Consider the following 20575-nt stretch of genomic DNA (forward strand, 5'->3'; position numbering starts at 1 on the left):
TTGTATAACAATTTCTGATAAGAACATGGGTGGTGAGTGCATAATGAACACCTAAGAGACATTTAAATGTTTCAGTGTGTGGAAATGGTGCACAAATAGCAACAGTGGCAGAGACATTACTGCTAATTAAGTTGTGCAACTGCCTAGCAGTCCGGCTATTTAGTAAATTCAGTAACAAAGGATTGTGCTTTATGTTGGAACAGTGGTGGCAAAGATTCTTCAAAAAACTTTGCTTGAAGAGTACATTTTTCATGCATTTCCCAGTGACCTACTTTGTCTAATTTAGGTCCACAGGGGGAGCCAGAGAAAGTCTTGGCACTTAATGGATGTAAGACAAGAAACCAGCCCCCCTCCCCCACCGAGGATGAGTGTCTACTGCACAACTTACACTCATAGAGCACATACTTACATGCAATATAAAGCAGTGTCAGTTTACCTACGGTGTGTGTCTGGGACGTGGGAATAATCAGGAGCATGAGGCAAAAAGTTGCAAGACAAACGGAGTACAAGGAGACTCCATATAAGGCACCCCAGCCAGAAATCAAAGAACCAAGCACTACGAGGTAGAAATGCTAATGTGCTGCACCAACATGTTGACCAAGAGTATAAACAGGCTCAACTCATTTTCTGCTTCTCTAATTGCAGAAGTCTAACACTAGTAGTCTAAGACTATGGAATGTCAATCTGTGCAACAGCAATCCTTTAATGTAATTTTACCTTTAATTACCACTCACTGTCACTTTTCAGTTTCCTTTTGCCGATTTCCAAAGCAATTCAAGAGTTCACTTAGAAACTAGGTACCTACATATTATACATCAGCATCCTCTCCAAGAAATATGATGAATTCTTCATTAAATTCTCTACAGTTTTAACTGGGGGGCCCCTCCTAAGTATGTGCCTCAACGGCCACTCTAAAGATGCAATGGTACAGAGGTGTCTACTGTAATTTTCTGCAGTGTAATAATGTCTCTGTGTGGCTTCAAACGTTTACGTTTACTGTGGCTTTGCATAGCTCTTAGCCTTTTTCCTTCACTATGAGGAACAAAGCAAAACAGACAGGGAACAGACAATAAATTACGTAGCCCTTTCAAATATTGGAATTTTTCCAAAAGATGCCCAGTTTTGTGGTACAAAGCAAAATGTAGTTCCAAAATTGGGGCAGCCCCACAAAAACTGGGCAGTCGAGAGATAAGCTGTGCAACTTACTTTAATTTTCATTACAGCCCCTTATTTTCATGTGTTCACTATTAAACAGGTTGGGAATATCTATTCTTCACCGTGCAATTAAAACTTCTTATACTAAGCATCTCTATGGACTGCCAAATTGTAGGAGTTTCTATTATACATCTTTAATGTGGCCACTGGACTGTGTGTGTGCTGTAGGAGCAGGAATCAGAGATATATTCAAGAAGGCAAGAATATCATATTTCATCTACTCAGCTGCAGCAAGTTACATGAAGTGCGTGTGGGGGTATTAATTTTTAATATTTTCAGCTGCCTGTATTAAAGTGGGTAGTTGCCGATATACGTTTCATCTACCTGTATGAATTTTCACTCTACAAATGTCCTTTGTGTTACAATGATATTTCATTCACAAAAGGACACATTTTCATTCAAAAAGAATGAGAATATAATTTTATTACTTATGATAGATTTTCACATTATATAACTATGTGCACAAGCATGAAGGTAAATTACACACATGCAATAGTTTCTTGTAAAAAAAATGTATGGCTCTTTTGTGAAAATTCAGCACATTTAAAATACTTCACCTGAATATGCCATTGGAACTGCTACCCTTCAAAAAATAAAATAGAAAAATAAACAATGCAACCTCAAATGAAGTCTACTTCTTTATAACAAGTTTGATGGGCCAGAAATAAAGAATACATTTGAAAAAGACAGTAACACATTTCAGCATCAGTTTACTTTTTTTATCATGCATTTTCACTCTGCATGATCTTCCCAAGACAAAGGATCTACATGCATTATTAAAAAAAAAACAACTTTGCTCTCCAGGCAAATGAAACCATTATCTGGCTAGTTTGTGTCACTTTCAACAGACAGCATAAAATGCCTCATTCTGCTAAACAAGGATTCCGTACATTCTATTATGGTATTCAGTTTTAATGGTTGCATCATATATTAACACAACATAAAAAACATTTTGGTTGTGGGGAAGTGCTAATAAACCAAACCACCAAGAACTTTTACTGAGCAAGTTTAACAATTTTCAATTCTAAGTCCTTGGGCAGGACATGAGGAGGAAACAAGATCACTTAAGCAAATATTCAGAATATGTACATCAGATGCTGAACCCATTACTATGCCTTAACTTTTGTAAAAAAAAAAAAACTTTTTCAAATACATCAATTTATCTTGATCACTTAAGCAAGCCCATCTCCAATGGTCTTAAACATGGCATACTACATTGAAGACAATGCGAAAATGCAAAACAATGCACACCAATCTGAATAAAGACTAAAGGACATTACGTTTAGCTGGATGTTGTTCCCAGGTCTCAAGAGGCACTCAAACTACCATATGGTGTATCATTCAAATTCCCTCATCTATTTCTTAGAAAAATATATGGTACCTTAGAAAACACATAACACTAATATAAACCAACTTTCAGTTACATAAAGTCCTTTCCTTTTACACAAATGTTCCATGCACTGTCCCATACACCAGGACACTAAGAACACTGGCCTGATTCAAAACTGACTTATGAGACACCTTTACTAACCTTCGACCAAGAAAAATTCAGAAAATTACAAAATTCTAAGAACTAATTTAAATTTAAGTTCAAGAGTAACTTTGTAAAAATGCACGACAGAAGGTGAATAAGTTTCTGCCACTGATAACTAACTTGCTTGTTAAGACCTTATGTTAAGTTTGTACAAATCTGAGAACATTCTCAAAGCTAAAGGATATGCTCCCTATTGCAAAAGTCAACTCTGTGACAAACAGTTAAAACCATTTAGCCAATACTCCACGTATCTTGCGCGGTATATCTGTAAAATAAGGCACTTATTTCTTCTTTTTCTTTTTAGGAGGCTCATCATCAGAACTGCTGTCAGTATCACTAGAAGTTGATTCAGAGTCCGAGTCTGAAGATGATGATGTACTAGTTGAAGTCAATGAAGACGAGGATGATGAAGAGGAGGAGGATGAAGTAGAACTGTCATCACTATCAGTCTCCTCAGAAGCTGAACTAGAAGTGTCCTCACTGTCCGTAGAGGAATCGCCAGAGGAATTGTCTGTTGTACTGCTGGAACTATTAACACTCTTGGACCTTTCAAGAAAGGAAAATGTACATGTGAATATCCAGTAAATCAGACTACATAATTATACTTTTAAAAAGTAAGACACACTACAAGGAAAGGAAGAAACGAAAGACAGACAGCTGAATGTACATTGCAGTTATGTTTTATACAGTTAAATGACTGCATAATTTAGAAGGTGCACACTGGATTTTTAGGAAAAAAATGAACACATGCAGTCTAGTACGTCAAAAATACAGTCATTTATTCACTCGCTTTTTAAGCTGGAAGGCAGACTCGAAGGACTCCTTTCAATCATGATGTAAGTATAAAGGCACAATCAAAAGCATAATGCATACAATAAATTTAACAACAGTTTCAAGTAAAAAAATGGCAACTCTCAGCTGAACAAAAAGTCAGTTAACTTCTAATAAAATGCAATAGCAATCAAAAGGGTATAATAAGGTAACAGATCAGATCATTTGTAACAGATACAGTGTTCTCAAAGGAGATCAGCACTATACAAACAAGAGCCAATATTTTTGCTGAGAAACATTTTTCACAAAACGGAAAATATCCAAGTGAAAAACACAGAACCATGTTTAATACTTACATGCAGTGGCAGATTTAAATAGGTACCAACTAATTTAAGTTTGAATCACATCTGAGTGAATCAATTACAACAAAACAGTTTTACGTAACCAATTTCAAATTCTTTCTCAGTATTACTATTTGTAGGAACCACATGACAGCAATTTAAAATCATAGCAAGACTAAGGACACTGGCTCCTGAGACAGCCCTTCAAATGACAAAAATCATTATGCAAAGTACTCGACTACAGAAAAAAAAATAACTTGACATGTACATTTAATGGAAACTTATTTTCTTCACAGTTATAAAATGAATTGCTTACTAGAAAAAGGAAAGGGGAAAATGCCAGAAGACGTGTGGCAATAGTGGATGTTTTCAGAAATGAATTTTTACAAGTTTTTTTTTTTTTTTTTTTTCTTTGCAAAACCTCTTATTGAGAGTGATGCAGACAGATGAATGTTTTTAAAATTAGCAGAAGAAAAAGAAAAATACTAACATCTGCATACTCTGGACTGTCATTTCTTATTTGAAGTTTTCTTACAGTGGGCTAAATTATTTTAAGATAAAAATTATTTATATTGTAAGTGTTGCAGTGTCCTACGTAATGAACAGATTGCTGGCACATTTCTTTAATAAAATGTTGGCAACATTCTGAACAAAAAAAAACAAACAAAAAAAACAAACAAACAAAAAAAAAAAAGGGGGGGGGGTTGGGAGGGTGGCCAAATGGTTAAGGTGTTTGCCTTACAAACACAAGGTGCAGGGTTTGAGTCTCACAAGGGATAATTAGCTAGGCTTAAAATGGCTCACAAGGGCAGTTAGCTTAGTACTAATCTATGAACCTATGAACCTATGAACAAGAATTACTTTTTACAATATCCTATCAATGGGCCTTGACAAAAACTGGAAAGAAAACACTAGTCACGTTTTAGAAGTGTGAAAGCAATGTATTTTTTTAACTTGCTGGTTTATCCCAATGGAACACTTGGCTCCTTTACAAAGGGACTGAACAAGTATGAGCTTACTGTAACAACTTATCTCAATGGACAAAGACTATCCTCATCAACTGAAGACTTGACGGCAAGCAAGATGTAGGCAGCCTGTCACTTAAAACTTTCTTGGACTACTGGCTCCTCCCCTTACCCAACATGCTGGAAACACAAGGCCTTCCCCCAGATCTCCATTATTCCATGCTAAGGAAGAGAAACAGCTAGACAGTACAGATGATAATAACATAAGAAATCTGTCCAGGCCCTGAATGGAATGAGGCAGGAGGACAGAAAGGGCACCAAGGTGATAAGGATAGACAGACCTGCTCATCCAGATTTGTATTTCTTTATGCAATTTTCATATCTGGGATGAGGGGATCCATCCTTATCAAGTGGCAGAGTCCCAAATGTATCTTACTTGGTAGTCCTCATGGCAACATATCACTAATGACTTCTTTCGGCTGCTCCCATTAGGGGTCGCCACAGCAGATCAACTGTTTCCATTTCTTCCTGTCCTCTGCATCTTGTCTGTCACACCAACCACCTGCATGTCCTCTCTCACCACATCCATAAACCTTATATCAGGCCTTCCTCTTTTCCTGTTACTTGGCAGCTTCGTCCTTAGCATATGTTTCCCAATATATGCTGCATCCCTCCTCAGCACATGTCCAAACCAACGTAATCTTGCCTCTCTGGCTTTGTCTCCAAACCTTCCAACCTGGGCTGACCCTCTAATATACTTATTCCTAATCCTGTCCATCCTCGTCACACCCAGTGCAAATCTTAACATCTTCAACTCTGCCATGTCAAGCTCTGACTCCTGCCTTTTTCTCAGTGCCACTGTCTCCAACCCATATAACATAGCTGGTCTCACTACCCTCTTGTAGACCTTCCCTTTCACTCTTACTGGTACTAGTCTGTCACAAATCACTCGACACTCTTCTCCACCCACTCCATCCAGCCTGTACTCTCTTCTTCACCTCTCTTCCACACTCTACTCCCTGCATCCTCACCATTCCTCTGTCCTCCCTCTCATTCACACACATATATTCTGTCTTAGTCCTACTAACCTTCATTCCTCTTCTCTCTAGAGCATATCTCTACCTCTCCAGGGTCTCCTACACCTGTTCCTTACTCTCACTACAAATCACAATGTCATCTGCAAACATCTAGTCCACGGGGACTCCTCTCTGATCTCGTCCGTCAACCTGTCCATCACCACTGCAAATAAGAAAGGGCTCAGAGCTGATCCTTGGTGTAATCCCACCTCCACCTTAAACGCATCCATCACTCCCACCACAGACCACACCGCTGTCACACTACCCTCGTACATATCCTGTACCACTCTTACATACTTCTCTGACACTCCCGACTTCCTCATACAATACCACACCTCCTCTCTAGGCACCCTGTCATATGCTTTCTCTAAATCCACAAAGACACAATGCAACTCCTTCTGACCTTCTCTGTACTTCTCCATCAACACTCTCAGAGCAAACATCACATATGTAGTGCTCTCTCCTGGCATGAAACCATACTGTTGATCACTAATCATCACCTCCCTTCTTAACCTAGCTTCCATTACTCTTTCCCATAACTTCATGCTGTGACTGATCAATTTAATCCCTCTGCAGTTACTACAGCTCTGCACCATCACCCTTATTCTTAAAAATCGGTATCAAAACACTTTCTCCATTCCTCAGGCATCCTCTCACGTTCCAAGATTTCATTAAACAATCTAGTTAAAAACCTCCACTGCCATTTCACCTAAACACCTCCATGCTTCCACAGGTATGTCATCTGGACCAACGGCCTTTCCGTTCTTCATCCTCTTCATAGCTATCCTTACTTCCTCCTTGCTAATCCACTGCACTTTATGATTCACTATCCGCACATCATACAAACTTCTCTCCCCTCTCATTTTATTCATTCATCAACCCCTCAAAGTACTCTTTCCATCTGCTCAACACACTCTCCTCGCTTGTGAGTAAGTTTCCCTCATTATCCTTTATCACCCTTACCTGCTGCACATCTTTACTAGCTGGATCCCTCTGTCTAGCCAATCGGTACAGGTCCTTTTCTCCCTCTTTAGTGTCCAACCTTTTATACAACTCTTCATATGCCTTATCCTTAGCCTTCGCCACCTCTCTCTTTGCCATGCACCTCTTCTCCTTATACTCGTCTACTTTCATCTCTTTGACAATCCCACTTCTTCGCCAACCTCTCTCTCTGTATACTCTCCTGTACTTCTTCATTCCACCACCAGGTCTCCTTGTCCTCCTTCCAGATGTCACACCAAGCACCTTTCTAGCCACCTCCTTACTAGCTCTACTGTAGTTACCAAGCTATTCGGTAACTCTTCACTGCCACCCAGTGCCTGTCTTAACTCTTCCATGAACATCACCTCACAATTACCCTTTTTCAATTTCCACCACTTGATCCTTGGTGTTGCCCTCACACTCATCCTCCTCTTCTTGATCACCAATGTCATCCTACAAACCACCATCCTATGCTGCCTAACTACACTTTCCCCTGCCACCACTTAACAGTCTCCAATCTCCTTCAGGCTGGCCCTTCTACATAAGATATAATCCACCTGTGTGCATCTTCCTCCACTCTTGTATGTTACCCTATGCTCCTTCCTCTTGTTAAAATACATATTCATTACAGCCATGTCCATCCTTTTCGCAAAATCCACTACCATCTGACCTTCTGCATTCCTTTGCTTAACGCCAGACCTACCCCATCACTTCCTCATCCCCTCTGTTCCCCTTCACCAACATGTCCATTGAAATCTGTTCCAACCACCAGTCTCTCACCCTTGGGTACAGTCACCACCACTTCATCCAACTCACTCCAAAATTTTTCTTTCTCATCTATCGCACACCCAACTTGTGGAGCATATGCACTAACATAATTCATCATTACACCATCATTTCCAGCTTCATAAACATCACTCTATCAGATTCTCTTTTCACCTCCAAAACACTCCTAGCATACTGTTCCTTCAGGATAATGCCTACGCCATTTCTCCTCCCATCCACACCATGATAAAACAATGTGAAACCACCTCTGATACACCTAGCCTTGCTCCTCTTCCATCTGGTCTCTTGCACACACAATATACCAACCTTCCTTCAGTCTATCATATCAGCTAGCTCTCTCCCTATACCAGTCATACTGCCAACATTCAAAGTTCCGACCCTCACTGTCACAGTCCTAGCCTTTACCTGCCTTCAGGCATGCCTTCCCCCCCTCTCCTCCTCCTTCGGCCAACAGTAGCCCAATTTCTGCCAGCACCCTGTTGGCCAACTGTACTGGTGGAGGTCGTTGTTAACCCGGGCCTCGACTGATCCGGTAGGTATTTCTGTACTGTTGTCTGCATGTATGATTTGGCAAAATTTTACGCCAGATGCCCTTCCTGACGCAATCCTCCCCATTTATCCGGGCTTGGGACCAGCACAAAGAAATGCACTGGCTTGTGCATCCCCAGTGGCTAGGTAACATATCACTAATGACTGAGGTCTTGAAATAAGACCTACATCTAGAGGTCACAAGCAACATCTTCCAGAAGTAATCAGTGAAGCTCATACAGCTGCTACTCAAAATATCTTCCAAAGATGTTTTGTGGAAAAACTGTTGATGCAGTAACTTTAAGTGAGTAGGCTCAGTTCACAAGGTAAAGTTATACTTTGAGTCAAGCTCTGCTGCCTGAAATAATCAATTACCCAGTGATTTCAAACATTTTGGAGCAGTGTTTCTTTTTGAAGAAATCGGTGAACTGCAACAGTACATACCTATGGCAGTACCTGCTGTCCTAGCTGTACCATCCACACTATTACTTGCTAGATGATTTACAATCAAAGACCTGGGTGGTGTCTGGGACTGCAGTTTAAATTTCAAGTCACAATCGGGCAACCATCCAAAGAATGATAAACTTCATCAAGCAGCACTTTTTGGAAAACCACCACTGCAGCTCTGTAAAGTGCACTTTTGGCTAACAAAGCCTAAAACAATACTAATTACATGAACTTTAATCATACCTGGACTTGGGAATGGGATCCATTCCTATCATGGTACTAGAAACCCAAAAGACTGTTTCCCTCAGTTTAATTTCTCCAACTTGTGAGCATGTTTATGTATGCTACATATTTTCCCAGAGTGACAAATTATTTGTCCAGTATGTGCCGTGATTACACTCCAATAGCGGGAGAAAAAAAAAAAAAAAAAAAAAAAAGCTAACCAGAGTGCCAATATCGAGGAAAAGACACCCTAGATGAGGGCTACTCTAGCATGAAACGCAATATTAACAGCACTTTGAAAGATACTTTCAAAGCCAGTAAAACAATTTGCACTTTTTTCTGTAATTGGTAATACATGTGGAGTAGATATAGCTACATGTTCTACACAGAATTATGACTGTGACCCTCATTGTAACCACATTTTTGCGTGTTCTTGAAATGGATGCCAAGATTCACCACTCCAGCTTCATTCTCACTGTAAATTTCTTGGCATCCATGTCTCAAACACACAATCTACACAGGATTAGGGTCCTGATCATAGCCCTCTATATCTCACAAGTCTGTTCATTACACAAGGCTCTTTGTACAACAGGTGGGTGGGCTCTGTGGTGGTAAATCCTATTTTTTGTCCTGACCAACGTCATGTTTGCCATCCTGGCCCCCATTCTCCCCATACCCAGTGCCCATGCTGGATCTACCATCTACTGTCCAATCCCCCCGTACCTGCTCAGCTTTTGCTAGGGCCAGTTGTGTTTCCTGAGGATGTTCTGGGGGCTTCTCTCATCCATGTTTCCATCCAGAGGAATATATATATATATATATATATATATATATATATATATATATATATATATATATATATTTTTTTTTTTTTTTTTTTTTTTTTAATAACCTACCCACTCCCTTTCCCCACACTCACTGATCATGTCAGAGAGCAACCCCCCCTTTTGGAACACAACTCCCCTTAGAGTGCAACAACAAGTCTTTTCATAACATCCATGTTTTTTGCCATGCTGCCCTAAGTACCAGTCACATCTTTTTATCTACTTAGGAAACTACCCAGGGAGAAGGTGTGGAGGGAGTGAAGGCTTCCTGCAAGATAAGCAGATGTGAAGTAGTGTGGTCAGTGGGTCATTATCCACTTTGCTTAACTTCCAAAACTTCACCAAATTGTGGATCATATCGAGGGTGTGTGTGTGCAATAGATTCCTTCCTCCTCATCTACCTCTAGAATGATGAACACCTGTAGTGAGTCCACACGTTTCCTCTTACTACTGTAATTATTGCGGTTCTTTGGAGGGACCATGCTCAAGGACAAAGACGAGCTTACATTCAGTAACTAGAGGAGCGTTCTACATTGGTTTATCAAACATTATGTCCTGTCCAGAGAGACGCTGAGAAGAGGAACTGAGCAATGATACATTTCTCATTAAAGGCCAAAAAAGAACAGGTGCTGGAAGAGGCAAAAGCAGCTCAGACTGTACCAAATTCAACACTAGTGCTGTTCCCTGAACTGATAGCATGCCAAAATTCACTGGGACCAAAAAAGCTGAACCTGACAGGCCAACACCAATAAGCAACCCCCCCCCCCCCCAAAAAAAAAGACCTGGAGCCAAGGTGAAAACTACAGATGAAACCAGATGGATAGGTCAATGGCTGGGAAGGCACCATAAAATCAAGGCAGACATCAGCACCCAAAAACTGATCCCGAACTCCAGGGCTGATAAAGCTTCCAGAGTCCAGATAAGGAGAGTAAAACAAACATCAAAACTTTAATCAACACTGACATCTGATGGTCCAGCATCAATCTCATAGGGTGAACAGCTTGTAAACGACCCAGTGTGAATTGTCAAGGTCATGGACCTAAAAAACATTAAGAAATATGGGTGTCTCAGCAAATCCAAACTTATTGGATGGGGGCACTAAGATGTCATCTACTGTACCTAAAAAAATGCCTGCATTATCTTTCTAGCCAACCTCAACAGTAACACGAATGGCCTGGCAGGAAATGGTCTGGAAGTTAACATAATTCTTTTGACTTCAGCATCATACATTAAGGGCACCCAGTCAGTTCTAGTATACTTGGGCTAGGAAAGCTGCTTAAACTGGAAATTGAGAAGTACTAGCAAGATGGAAGACAAGGGAGGCACTCACTGACCTAGGCTTCTCCAAAGTAAGACCTGGAAAGAAAATAATATTCTGTTAATAGGATCTCTTTGCCTCTCACATCCACACCAAATGATGCAGGTTCTTTTCTAGGATCGCCTGGAGAGCGAGTCAATGAGGATGCTCTGACACACAACTGGCCCTCTCAACTTATTTAACACCTTCCCTTATATTCCACTGATTTCAAAATGCCTACAGAAAGCATTGCACAGGGACATCAAAGTGATCCTCATTGCTCTTCTCTAGCCTACTCAGGTGTTTTCCCTTTCTTTGGCCTCATTTGGTACACTCACCTTGGGTGTTAGATCCCAATCCACACCTTCTTTCTCACCTGTCTGGAATGCCTAATCAGGACATTCAAGACCTCAAGTTAACCACATGGTTTCTTCACTTCCTGTAATGGTCAGTCAGTCCAGGCTCTCTTCCCAAGTAATTTCTATTCTCACTTCTTCCCACAGACCATCCACTAGAACAGTTTATAAGAGTAAGTGGAAAAGCCTTTCCATTTGGTCCTCACAGAGAAACGTGGACTTCCTAGTTTCCATTTTTCATGAAGGGGCTAGTCACTCCACTATTAAAGTCCAGTTATCTGCCATTTCAGACTTTCACATTGGAAAGAATCATGCTTGGCTTACCTCATATAATATAAAGCTTTTCTAAGGGGTACCTTCCATCTCAGACCCCCTCTTAAAGATCCAACTCCTCCATGGGATACGACCATTTTACTCCAAGCCTTAGTTCAGTCACCCTTTGAATCTGCTACTAAGGTGGACATTAATTTGACATGGAAGACACTATCTAGTTGCTATTATGTCAGCTCGAAGAGTGCCAGAACTCCAAGCTCTGACTTCAAACTTCTGTTCATTATCTTTCATGGGGATAATCCTTCCTCTCTATCTAAAGTGGCTGTGGAGACCTCTCAACCAAAACATCAACTGCCAGTTTTCCTTCCAAAATTCTCATGTATAGGAGAGTATATGCTTAATTTTTTGGATGTACAGCAACAGTTGCATTTCCATCTCACCAGACCAAAACCTTCAAGAAGACAGATCAACTTTTAGTCTCTTTCTCTAAAATTAAACTTAGTCAACGTGTTTCAAAGGTATCTCTAGTTTGATAGCTGGCTGACTGCATCTCTCATGTATACAAAGATAAAGGTTTATCATTACCTACGCCATCAAAGACTCATTTGACTGGATTAGTCTCTACTTACATGGCCCTCATTCTTAGAGCCTCAATTGACATCTGTGCTGCTGCCACACAGTCGAATGGAAACACCTTCATCACTCATAAATTGGACTTGGCTTTCCAAAAATAAGGTGGCAGTTGGTTCTGTCATCCTCAGAAATATCCTTCCATGAGACTACCTAGGGGTTAAGTACCTGGGGACTCTATCCCATCCATTGAGGAAGAGACGGAAAAGACATTGGATACAAATGTTATGTACTTACTACAACGACAGATCTGCATTGTCTTGTTTCTGTCCTTCCTCAGCTTCCCTCCCTCATTCCCCCTTCCATTTAATGCAAGTCTTTATGTTATGGGCTCCTGGTACAATGAAATGTCCTGCCCCCTGAGCCATGTTTCATCTTCTTTTAGCTCCAGAGCAGATTGGTTTCAACTCTTCAAACTTTCCGAGTTACATATGTATTATCATTAATTATAATTTTTACGTTATGAGGTTAGCTGGCACAGTCAATCTGAGGTAATATTGCTGCTAGGAGGGAATTATGTGTAAGGGGGGGGGAGCCTGGGCTGTGCATCCTAAAGTCTAAAGTGAACCAAAGTCAGCTCAGTGGTTGGATCTGAAGACCCATCCATTGAGGAAGGATGTAAAAAGACAAAGTACAGTTTTGTACCTACCATAAATGTAGATGTTCGAAGATCCACATTGCTGCAGTCCTAACACTTGGGTAGTCCGCTGTCCCAGTCGGCCCGAATACCAAAGTATAAGGCTGACGTCGGTCAGGGCGCATTAGTCTGACGTCAGGACGTCAGGGTACAAATGCGCATGACCGACGTCATATCCTCAGTCTTTTCTTGCCCCAGATGTCAGAAGACCCTAAAAGATAAGGCCAAAACCAAAAACACCAAACACTCCTGTACCAAATATATATACAATATATACAATTTACAAAAGTACAACCCCACCCACACAACCACCCCTAAACACAGAGGGAAGGAGGGAGGTAAAGTTGGACTGCAGCAATGTGGATCTTCGAACATCTACATTTATGGTAGGTACAAAACTGTACTATGTTCTTCATCCCACATTGCTGCAGTCCTAACACTTGGGTAGAATCCCAAAGCAGAGGTAAGGGAGGCTGGCAAATCATAAAGAAGCTGGAGCTGTCAACATGCCCTGCAAAATAGCCGTGGCAAAACCCGCCCTAGATTTAGAGTAGAGAGGAAGGTGGTAATGCTTAGAGAAAGTATGCACTGAACTCCAAGTAGCTGCCTCCAAAATATCCTTAGTTGCCACCCCCCTTAGAAATGCTGTTGAAGTGGCAGTAGCCCTAGTGGAATGAGGCCTAATCCCAGCTGGAATCTCCTTGCCATGATGGGAATAACAAAATGCAATGCAAAACCCAATCCACTTAGAAATAGTTTGTTTTGACACAGGCTTGCCCTGAGAACTCAAAGCAAAAGAAACAAACAACTGCTGAGACTGCCTAAAATCCTTAGTCCTGCTTAAATAATAACGCAACTGCCTGTGTACATCTAAAGTGTGCAAAATCTTTTCCCCTTATTTTGGGGATCTGAATAAAAGTGGGCAAATGAATAGTTTGGTTTAAAGCCACACTAGAGACCACCTTAGGCATAAAGGAAGGATTAGTGCGTAATGATACCCTATCCTTATGGAAAATCAAAAAGGCTCAACCGCCATAAGGGCCTGCAATTCAGAAACCCTTCTTGCAGAAGTAATGGCCAACAAAAAGCAGTCTTCCATGACAAGTATTTCAATTCAGCAGTAGCCAGGCTCAAAAGGTTGTAGAGTAAGTTTCTCCAACACAAAATTGAGGTCCCAAGCAGGAGTAGGAGCTCTCGTGGGGGTCTTATATTCTTTGCCCTCTAAGAAATTGCTTGAACAAAGGATGAGAAAACAATGGTGGGTCACAATCATAGTGAGCTGAAATCGCTGCAGCATGAATCTTAATGGAAGAGAAAGACAAACCTTTGTCCAATAACTCAGTAAGATACTGAAGAGCCACACTCAAATTAGGCTCAGAAACCTCCAAATCCTTTGCTGCACTCCAAAATAAAAATCTCTTCCATTTTTCTGCGTACACTTTCCTTGTACTAGGTCTTCTGGCTTCCATAATCACATTGAAAACTTGCTGAGGAAGCTGAGACCTGCTGTGTTTCAAAACAGAACATGCCAGGCTGTTAGATGAAGAGAGTGAAGCTTGACATTGAGTAGATGACCGTCCCTCTGAGACAATAGGTGTGGAATCAAAGGTAAAGGCCATGGAGGCTTCCTTACCAGACTCCTCAGTAATGGGTACCAGTGTTGCCGAGGCCAATCTGGAGCTATTAAAATCATCCTTGGCTTGTCTTGTCTGACCTTTAGGAGTACCTTTGGGAGGAGAGGCAGAGGTGGAAAGGCATACACATGAAGATTTTTCCAACTGAAAGAAAGAGCATCCACTTTCCAAGCTGTGTGATGAAACCTTTTCGTGCAAAACTTTGGCAGCTGGTGGTTTAGTGGAGAAGCAAACAGATTCTTTTGTTTGTCCGGGGTTAAAAAGGCCATCTGGGCTGCTGTATTCAGTCTCACACCCAGAAAGCACATGTCTTGAGAGGGTACTAGACTGGACTTTATTTCATTCACAGAATACCCCAGGCATCTTAGCACTGCTATCACATATTCCAAATGTTGAAAAAGGTCTTCCTTTTCTTGAGCCAGAATCAGGCAGTCGTCCAAGTAAGGATAGATTTGTATGCCTTTTATCCTGAAGTAAGCTATCACTGGAGGCAGAACTTTTGTGAATACTCTGGGCGCAGTAGATAAGCCAAAGGGCAATGCAGAGAACTGATAATGAGAATTCCCAGCTCGAAAACGCAGATACTTCCTGCAACTTAGTCTGATAGGCACATGAAGGTAAGCCTCCTTGAGATCTAAAGTTACCATCCAATGATCTTTTCCCAGCAGAGGTAAAAGCTGTTGCAACGTCAACATCTTGAACTTGGGAATGTCCAGATAAGTGTTGAGGATAGACAAATCCAAAGTTGGTCTCCACGTGTTCCCCTTCTTTGGTACTAGGAACAGGCGAGAATAAAATCCTAGGCCCCTTTCTGGCACAGGAACTGGCTGAATGGCCCCTATTTGGAGTAACAGAGAAATTTGCTTGTGAGCCTCTTTTCTTTGTAGAGGAGGAATGTCTGGCATGCCTTTGAAAGGAGGCAAGGTATGGAAATAAAACCTGTAACCGTGATGAATGATATCCAATACCCATCTGTCTTGGGTAATTAAACTCCAATTTTCTTTGAAAAGTGCCAGCCTTCCTCCCAAAGGTGCTGCCAGACGAGAAGGCTCTGGCAGCTGAAAAGGCAGGTCATTGGGTCTGTTTACGAAAGGACTGACCCCTGCCCTCACCAGAAGAATGAGCAGGTGAACTCCTGTTCTAGGCCTAAAAGAACCTTGAGCTCTGCCCCTGCCACGCCTAGACCTACCCCTAGACTGGGAATCATAAGAAGGATATGTCCACCCCTTAGTAGGCCAATTTCTACTAAACTTGGAGGCTGAACCTGCAAAAATCTTTAACAGTCTGCATAGACTTAGCCTTGTCCTCCATTTTCTTTAAAACTGCTTCCACAGGCGAACCAAACAACACATCAGATCTAAAATCCTTGTCTTAACATGCTCAGCCAAATTCTGATCCCTCAACCAGGCGTGCCTGCGAAGAACAGAACCAGTGGCAGCCACCCTCGAAGAGGCCTGTGCAGCATCAAAACCACATTGCAAAGAATGCTTACCCACCTGTTCAGAAACATGAACTAAATCCTGCAACTCTTTACACTCAATACCTTCCGCCAGAGCATCCACCTTAGACTTCAATTGTGAAAGGAGATAATTTTGGTATTTTAACATGTGGAACTGGCAATTCAAAGCCCTCATGGCTAAAGTGGAAGAAGTATACACCTTCTTTCCCCATTTATCCAACGCCCTTGCCTCTTTATCAGGAGGAACAGGATTTTTAACAACAGAAGCCTTAACACCTTTAGGCCCCTGAGAAACGGTTTCTGGGTCTGCCCTAGGACTCTTAAAAAGATACTTATGAGCTTCAGGCACCCTATAATACCTATCCGGCTTAACTGGGGCAGGAGGCAAAGAATCAGGGTTCAGGGAAGCCTCTGCAAAAACATCTTCCACCACATCCAGAACAGGAGGTATAGCCAAAGGCCTGTGCTAGGGTAAAAACAAAATTCCCTTAGCCTTTTCCTGGAATCAGAAAAATCTTGACCTTCCCATTTAAAATGCTCCCTCATGGAATGTAGAGTCTCTGTAAAAGAAAAATCCTCAGGAGGAGAAGCCGAAGGAGTAGAATCATCTACATCAGAATCAGAATAAGGAGGATACTCCTGCAAGTCTTCAGCCGAAGACTCAGAAGCCTCCGAACACTGCTCAAAACTCTCAAGCTCAGGTTCCACCCTAGGCCTCTTATCAGGAGGGGGCATAGAACCTCTAATCATAGTAATCAAATCTTCTGCCATTTTAAGCATATGTTTCTTAGGCAGAGACCCTGAAGAACTAGGAGAAACCCCCACTGAAGTAAAACCTGGCCTGCCTCTCGAAGAAGCCTTGGAAACAGAAGGGGAGGGCCTAACCACCTTAGGAAGGGAGGGGAGAACAGCTACCTGAGAAGCCCCCTCAGCCTGGCCTACCTCCTGAGAGGAAACATCCTGTAACAGTAAAGTCTCTCCCTGAGACTGCAAAGAGACTTCTGGCAGAACCTCCGGCTCCACCGAGCCCTCTAAAGAACCGGCGTCCGGGACAGACGGTTCTTCCAACCTAGGTTTTGCTGCTTTGTCCTTGCGCTTTTTGGAAGCGGCGGGAGCATCCGGCGGCATTTTATAATTACAACGCTTCCCAAAACTAACCTGGCACAGTCTAGCCTTCTCTTAATAGTGCGTTTGTTAAATCTAGCACAAGAGCGACATCCAACAACGTCGTGCTCAGGCCCTAAGCAAGGTATACACAAGGTATGGTAATCCCTATGAGGTAACTGCTTCCCACAAGAAATACAATTATTCACTTTTTCTGACATCCGGTTAAATACTGAGGCAAGAAAAACCAAAATATTCTAGCGGGTACTTAGCCAACTTTGATTCGGTCTGAAACTCCGACTTCAGAAAATTTCAGAACGCCAACCTGCACTTTCATAAAACTGCTTCTGCATCGGACCATGCGGCAAAAAAGACTGAGGATATGACGTCGGTCATGCGCATTTGTACCCTGACGTCCTGACGTCAGACTAATGCGCCCTGACCGACGTCAGCCTTATACTTTGGTATTCGGGCCGACTGGGACAGCGGACTACCCAAGTGTTAGGACTGCAGCAATGTGGGATGAAGAACATCACAGATCTATCATTTTGGTAAGTATACAACTTTTGTTTCTGCTTTGTTTGAGAATTTTGTTCTTTTAAGGTAATACCTCACCTGTCTGTGTACATCCAGGGAGTATATGATTTGTTCAGCTTTATTTTGCAGGTTAGCAAAGAACACTGCTAGTTGTATACTCTGATTCAAAGACAGTCCTGATTCTAATTTGGGAATGAGAGGGATTAGTTCTGACAGTAACTATCCCTGTTGAAAACAATGATGATTTCTTTGCACATCAGGGCTTGTAGCTCTGAGACCCCCCTGGCTGATGTGATTGGGGTCAAAAGGGTGGTTTTCCAGGTGAGCATCTTTACAGAAGCAGAAGCTGTTGGCTCAAAGGGTGGCAGAGTAAGTTTTTCCAAAAGATAGTTAAAGTCCCAAGAGGGAAATTCTCCTGATTGGTTGTAGCTGAAAACCCCTTTTAAGAACCATTTCAGGTGGGGGTGAGACTAGATGAGGGAAGCATGGAAGGCAGACAGAAGCATGCATCTTAACACTAGATTAAGGTAGGCCCTGGTCAAATACTAAAAGTTTTTCCAAAACTAGATTCATGCCAGCAAGAGGTGAAACCTTTTCCACCTGCATATGTAAGATTTTCTGGTAGCTGGTTTTCTTGCCTCTCTCAAGAAAGAAGACACTGGAGTACAGCAGTTGACATTACTTGGAGTTAAATTCCAATCCACCACAGTGTTAGTGTGTGTGTGTTCAGGTGATAAAGAATGACAAACTCCTTTATCTGGGAGAGAAGCTCTATTACCAGGGGAAGAATATGGTTAACCCCCTACCCAAAGGTTGTGTTGCCTTGGCCAGAAAGGGGATACGAGTAGCCCAGGATCGAGAGTCACAGAGGGAACCTGTACAGGAAGAGGTCTGTCCATTTGAAGGAGGTGTCTTGCCCTCCATGTCCCTGTTTATTGGGTTCTAGAACAGAAACATTGTTGCTGTGTTATGAAGAGAGGCAAAAACATCTATACTGAGGTACTCCCATTGGTGGATAAGTTTAGCGAAAATTTCTCTCTTCAACATCCATTCAGTGTCATCCAGAAGGTCCCTGCTCAGAGTGTCTGTTATGATGTTGTTCTGGCCCAAGATGTAGGATGCTATTAGTGTTAAAATTCTTGTGCCAAGAGCCAAATCTTTACTACTAGACAGTCAGTAGGAACAAGCATCCCCCCACTTTATGTAAAACCTATGTGGTGCTGTCTGTTCTAATCTATAGTTTTCCTAGGGTCAGGTTATTCTGAAAGGCTTTTACAGCTAAAAACACTGCCAGCATTACTTTCTGGTTTATGTGCAGTTTCCTGTGTTCTGGAGTCCAGATTTCTTGCACTCCTTGCACCTTCAGCTGTCCAAGGTTTGCTCACCAGGCTATGTCTGGACTTTCTAAGGTGATGACTTTGACTATCTCTGGTAGAAAGAAGTTTGCCCCTGGGTTCTGCAGGAAGGTGACTTTCTATCAGAGGAGTTTTTTTTTCAGGTATGGAAGAGACACTAGCACTTCTAAGGGTTGTGCATGTTGCTCCCAAGTGTATTTTTTAAGAAACACTGGAGTTCTCATATGGATCATTGCAAGATTAACCATCAAGATACAGAATACCATACAGCCAAGGCCCTTAGGTATTCCCTTGCACAGATTACCTGCTTTAACACTAAGCTGTGTAGGCAGTTTGTCAGGTAAGAAACTTTCTTTTGGGTATAAAGGCCTTTTGTTGCATTGAATCTATCAGTGTGCCAAACACAATTCTTGTCTGCGGCTGAAGCTGAGACTTCTGGAAGTTGTGAGTGAGGCCTGCATTCTGGAAGCAGTCCATGGTGACCTGCAGTGCTGTCTGAAGCTCCAGTCTGAATTCCTCTGGATGAGGCAGTCATCCAGATATGGGTAAATGTGAACTCCTGGTTTTGCAATGGGCTATAACTGGAGATAGGCGTTTGGTGAAAATTCTGAGAGCAGTGGATAAGCCAAGTGGTAAAGCACAAAATTGGCAATGTAACCCAACTGCCATAATGAAAATATTTCCTGTGCTTTTTGGCTCTAGGAACATGAAGTCAGGTATCCTTCAGGTCTAGGGTAACCAAAAATGCTCCCTGAAAGATGACTGGTAAAAGTTTTTGTACAGTAACATTTTAAATTTTGGAATGTGCAGAAACCTGTTTAATTCTGACAAGAATAAAACTGGTCTCCAGGTGCCTTCCTTTTTCAAGACCAGAAAAATCCTTGAGTAAACCCTGTACGCTCCCCTCCATGCCTTAGCAATGGTTTGTTCTTGTGATGACACCAAGTACTTTCAACACGTGAAACTGGCAGTTAGGATGACTCATAGCAAGGGTAGCAAATGTGTGTGTCTTTTTACCAAATCTGTCCAATAATCTGCTTGCTTTGCTTTGGCATGGATAAGCTTAATTTTTGGTTAGATAATGCCTGTGGGTACAGCTATCAATTTAGGACAACTGTTATAAACAGGAGGGTTAAACTTCATTATTTGAAGATGTACACAGCTTTGTGCGTTTGTTTCAAGTCAATAGGTTATTGCGGTGTTCTGGGGGATGTGTGTGTGTGTGTGTGTGTGTGTGTGTGTGTGTGTGTGTGTGTGTGTGTGTGTGTGTGTGTGTGTGTGTGTGTGTGCGTGTGCATGCGCGTGTGTGTGTGTGTGTGTGTGTGTGTGCGCGCGAAGGTATTCATTACAACAAAAAGTCTTGTAAAATGCGACACAAATATAAATGGAGAAGACAAGAAACAACAGAAAAAGGAAACAACTTGCCAAACATTTGTGGGTACATTTAACACAAAAACTGGAAATAGACATTTAAAAAAGCTAACCTATATAATAGATGGATATAACAAATATCTTATCATAATGACTACACTATCCATATTTTGTTACACAAATGGCCTCACAGGTATAAACAAAAAGGTAAGAGTACTGAATTAATAATTGA

At 41.7% G+C, this 20575-nt stretch overlaps 1 protein-coding gene across 2 annotated transcripts in view; it reads right to left on the minus strand.

The window, feature by feature from the left end:
- Positions 1-1840: 1840 nt before the first annotated feature.
- ZCCHC10 (zinc finger CCHC-type containing 10) overlaps positions 1841-20575 on the minus strand; it is a 480379-nt gene continuing 461644 nt past the window's right edge. For both annotated transcript variants that reach the window (XM_044069265.1, XM_044069266.1), the window contains one exon: positions 1841-3295. In XM_044069265.1, coding sequence (XP_043925200.1) covers positions 3031-3295 — 265 coding nt within the window. In that variant the 3' untranslated portion in view covers positions 1841-3030. The remainder of the gene's footprint in view (positions 3296-20575) is intronic.

The sequence above is a fragment of the Protopterus annectens genome, chromosome 4.part0 (genome assembly GCF_019279795.1).
Source record: "Protopterus annectens isolate FY-2018-M chromosome 4.part0, PAN1.0, whole genome shotgun sequence".
Lineage (NCBI taxonomy): Eukaryota > Metazoa > Chordata > Ceratodontiformes > Protopteridae > Protopterus > Protopterus annectens.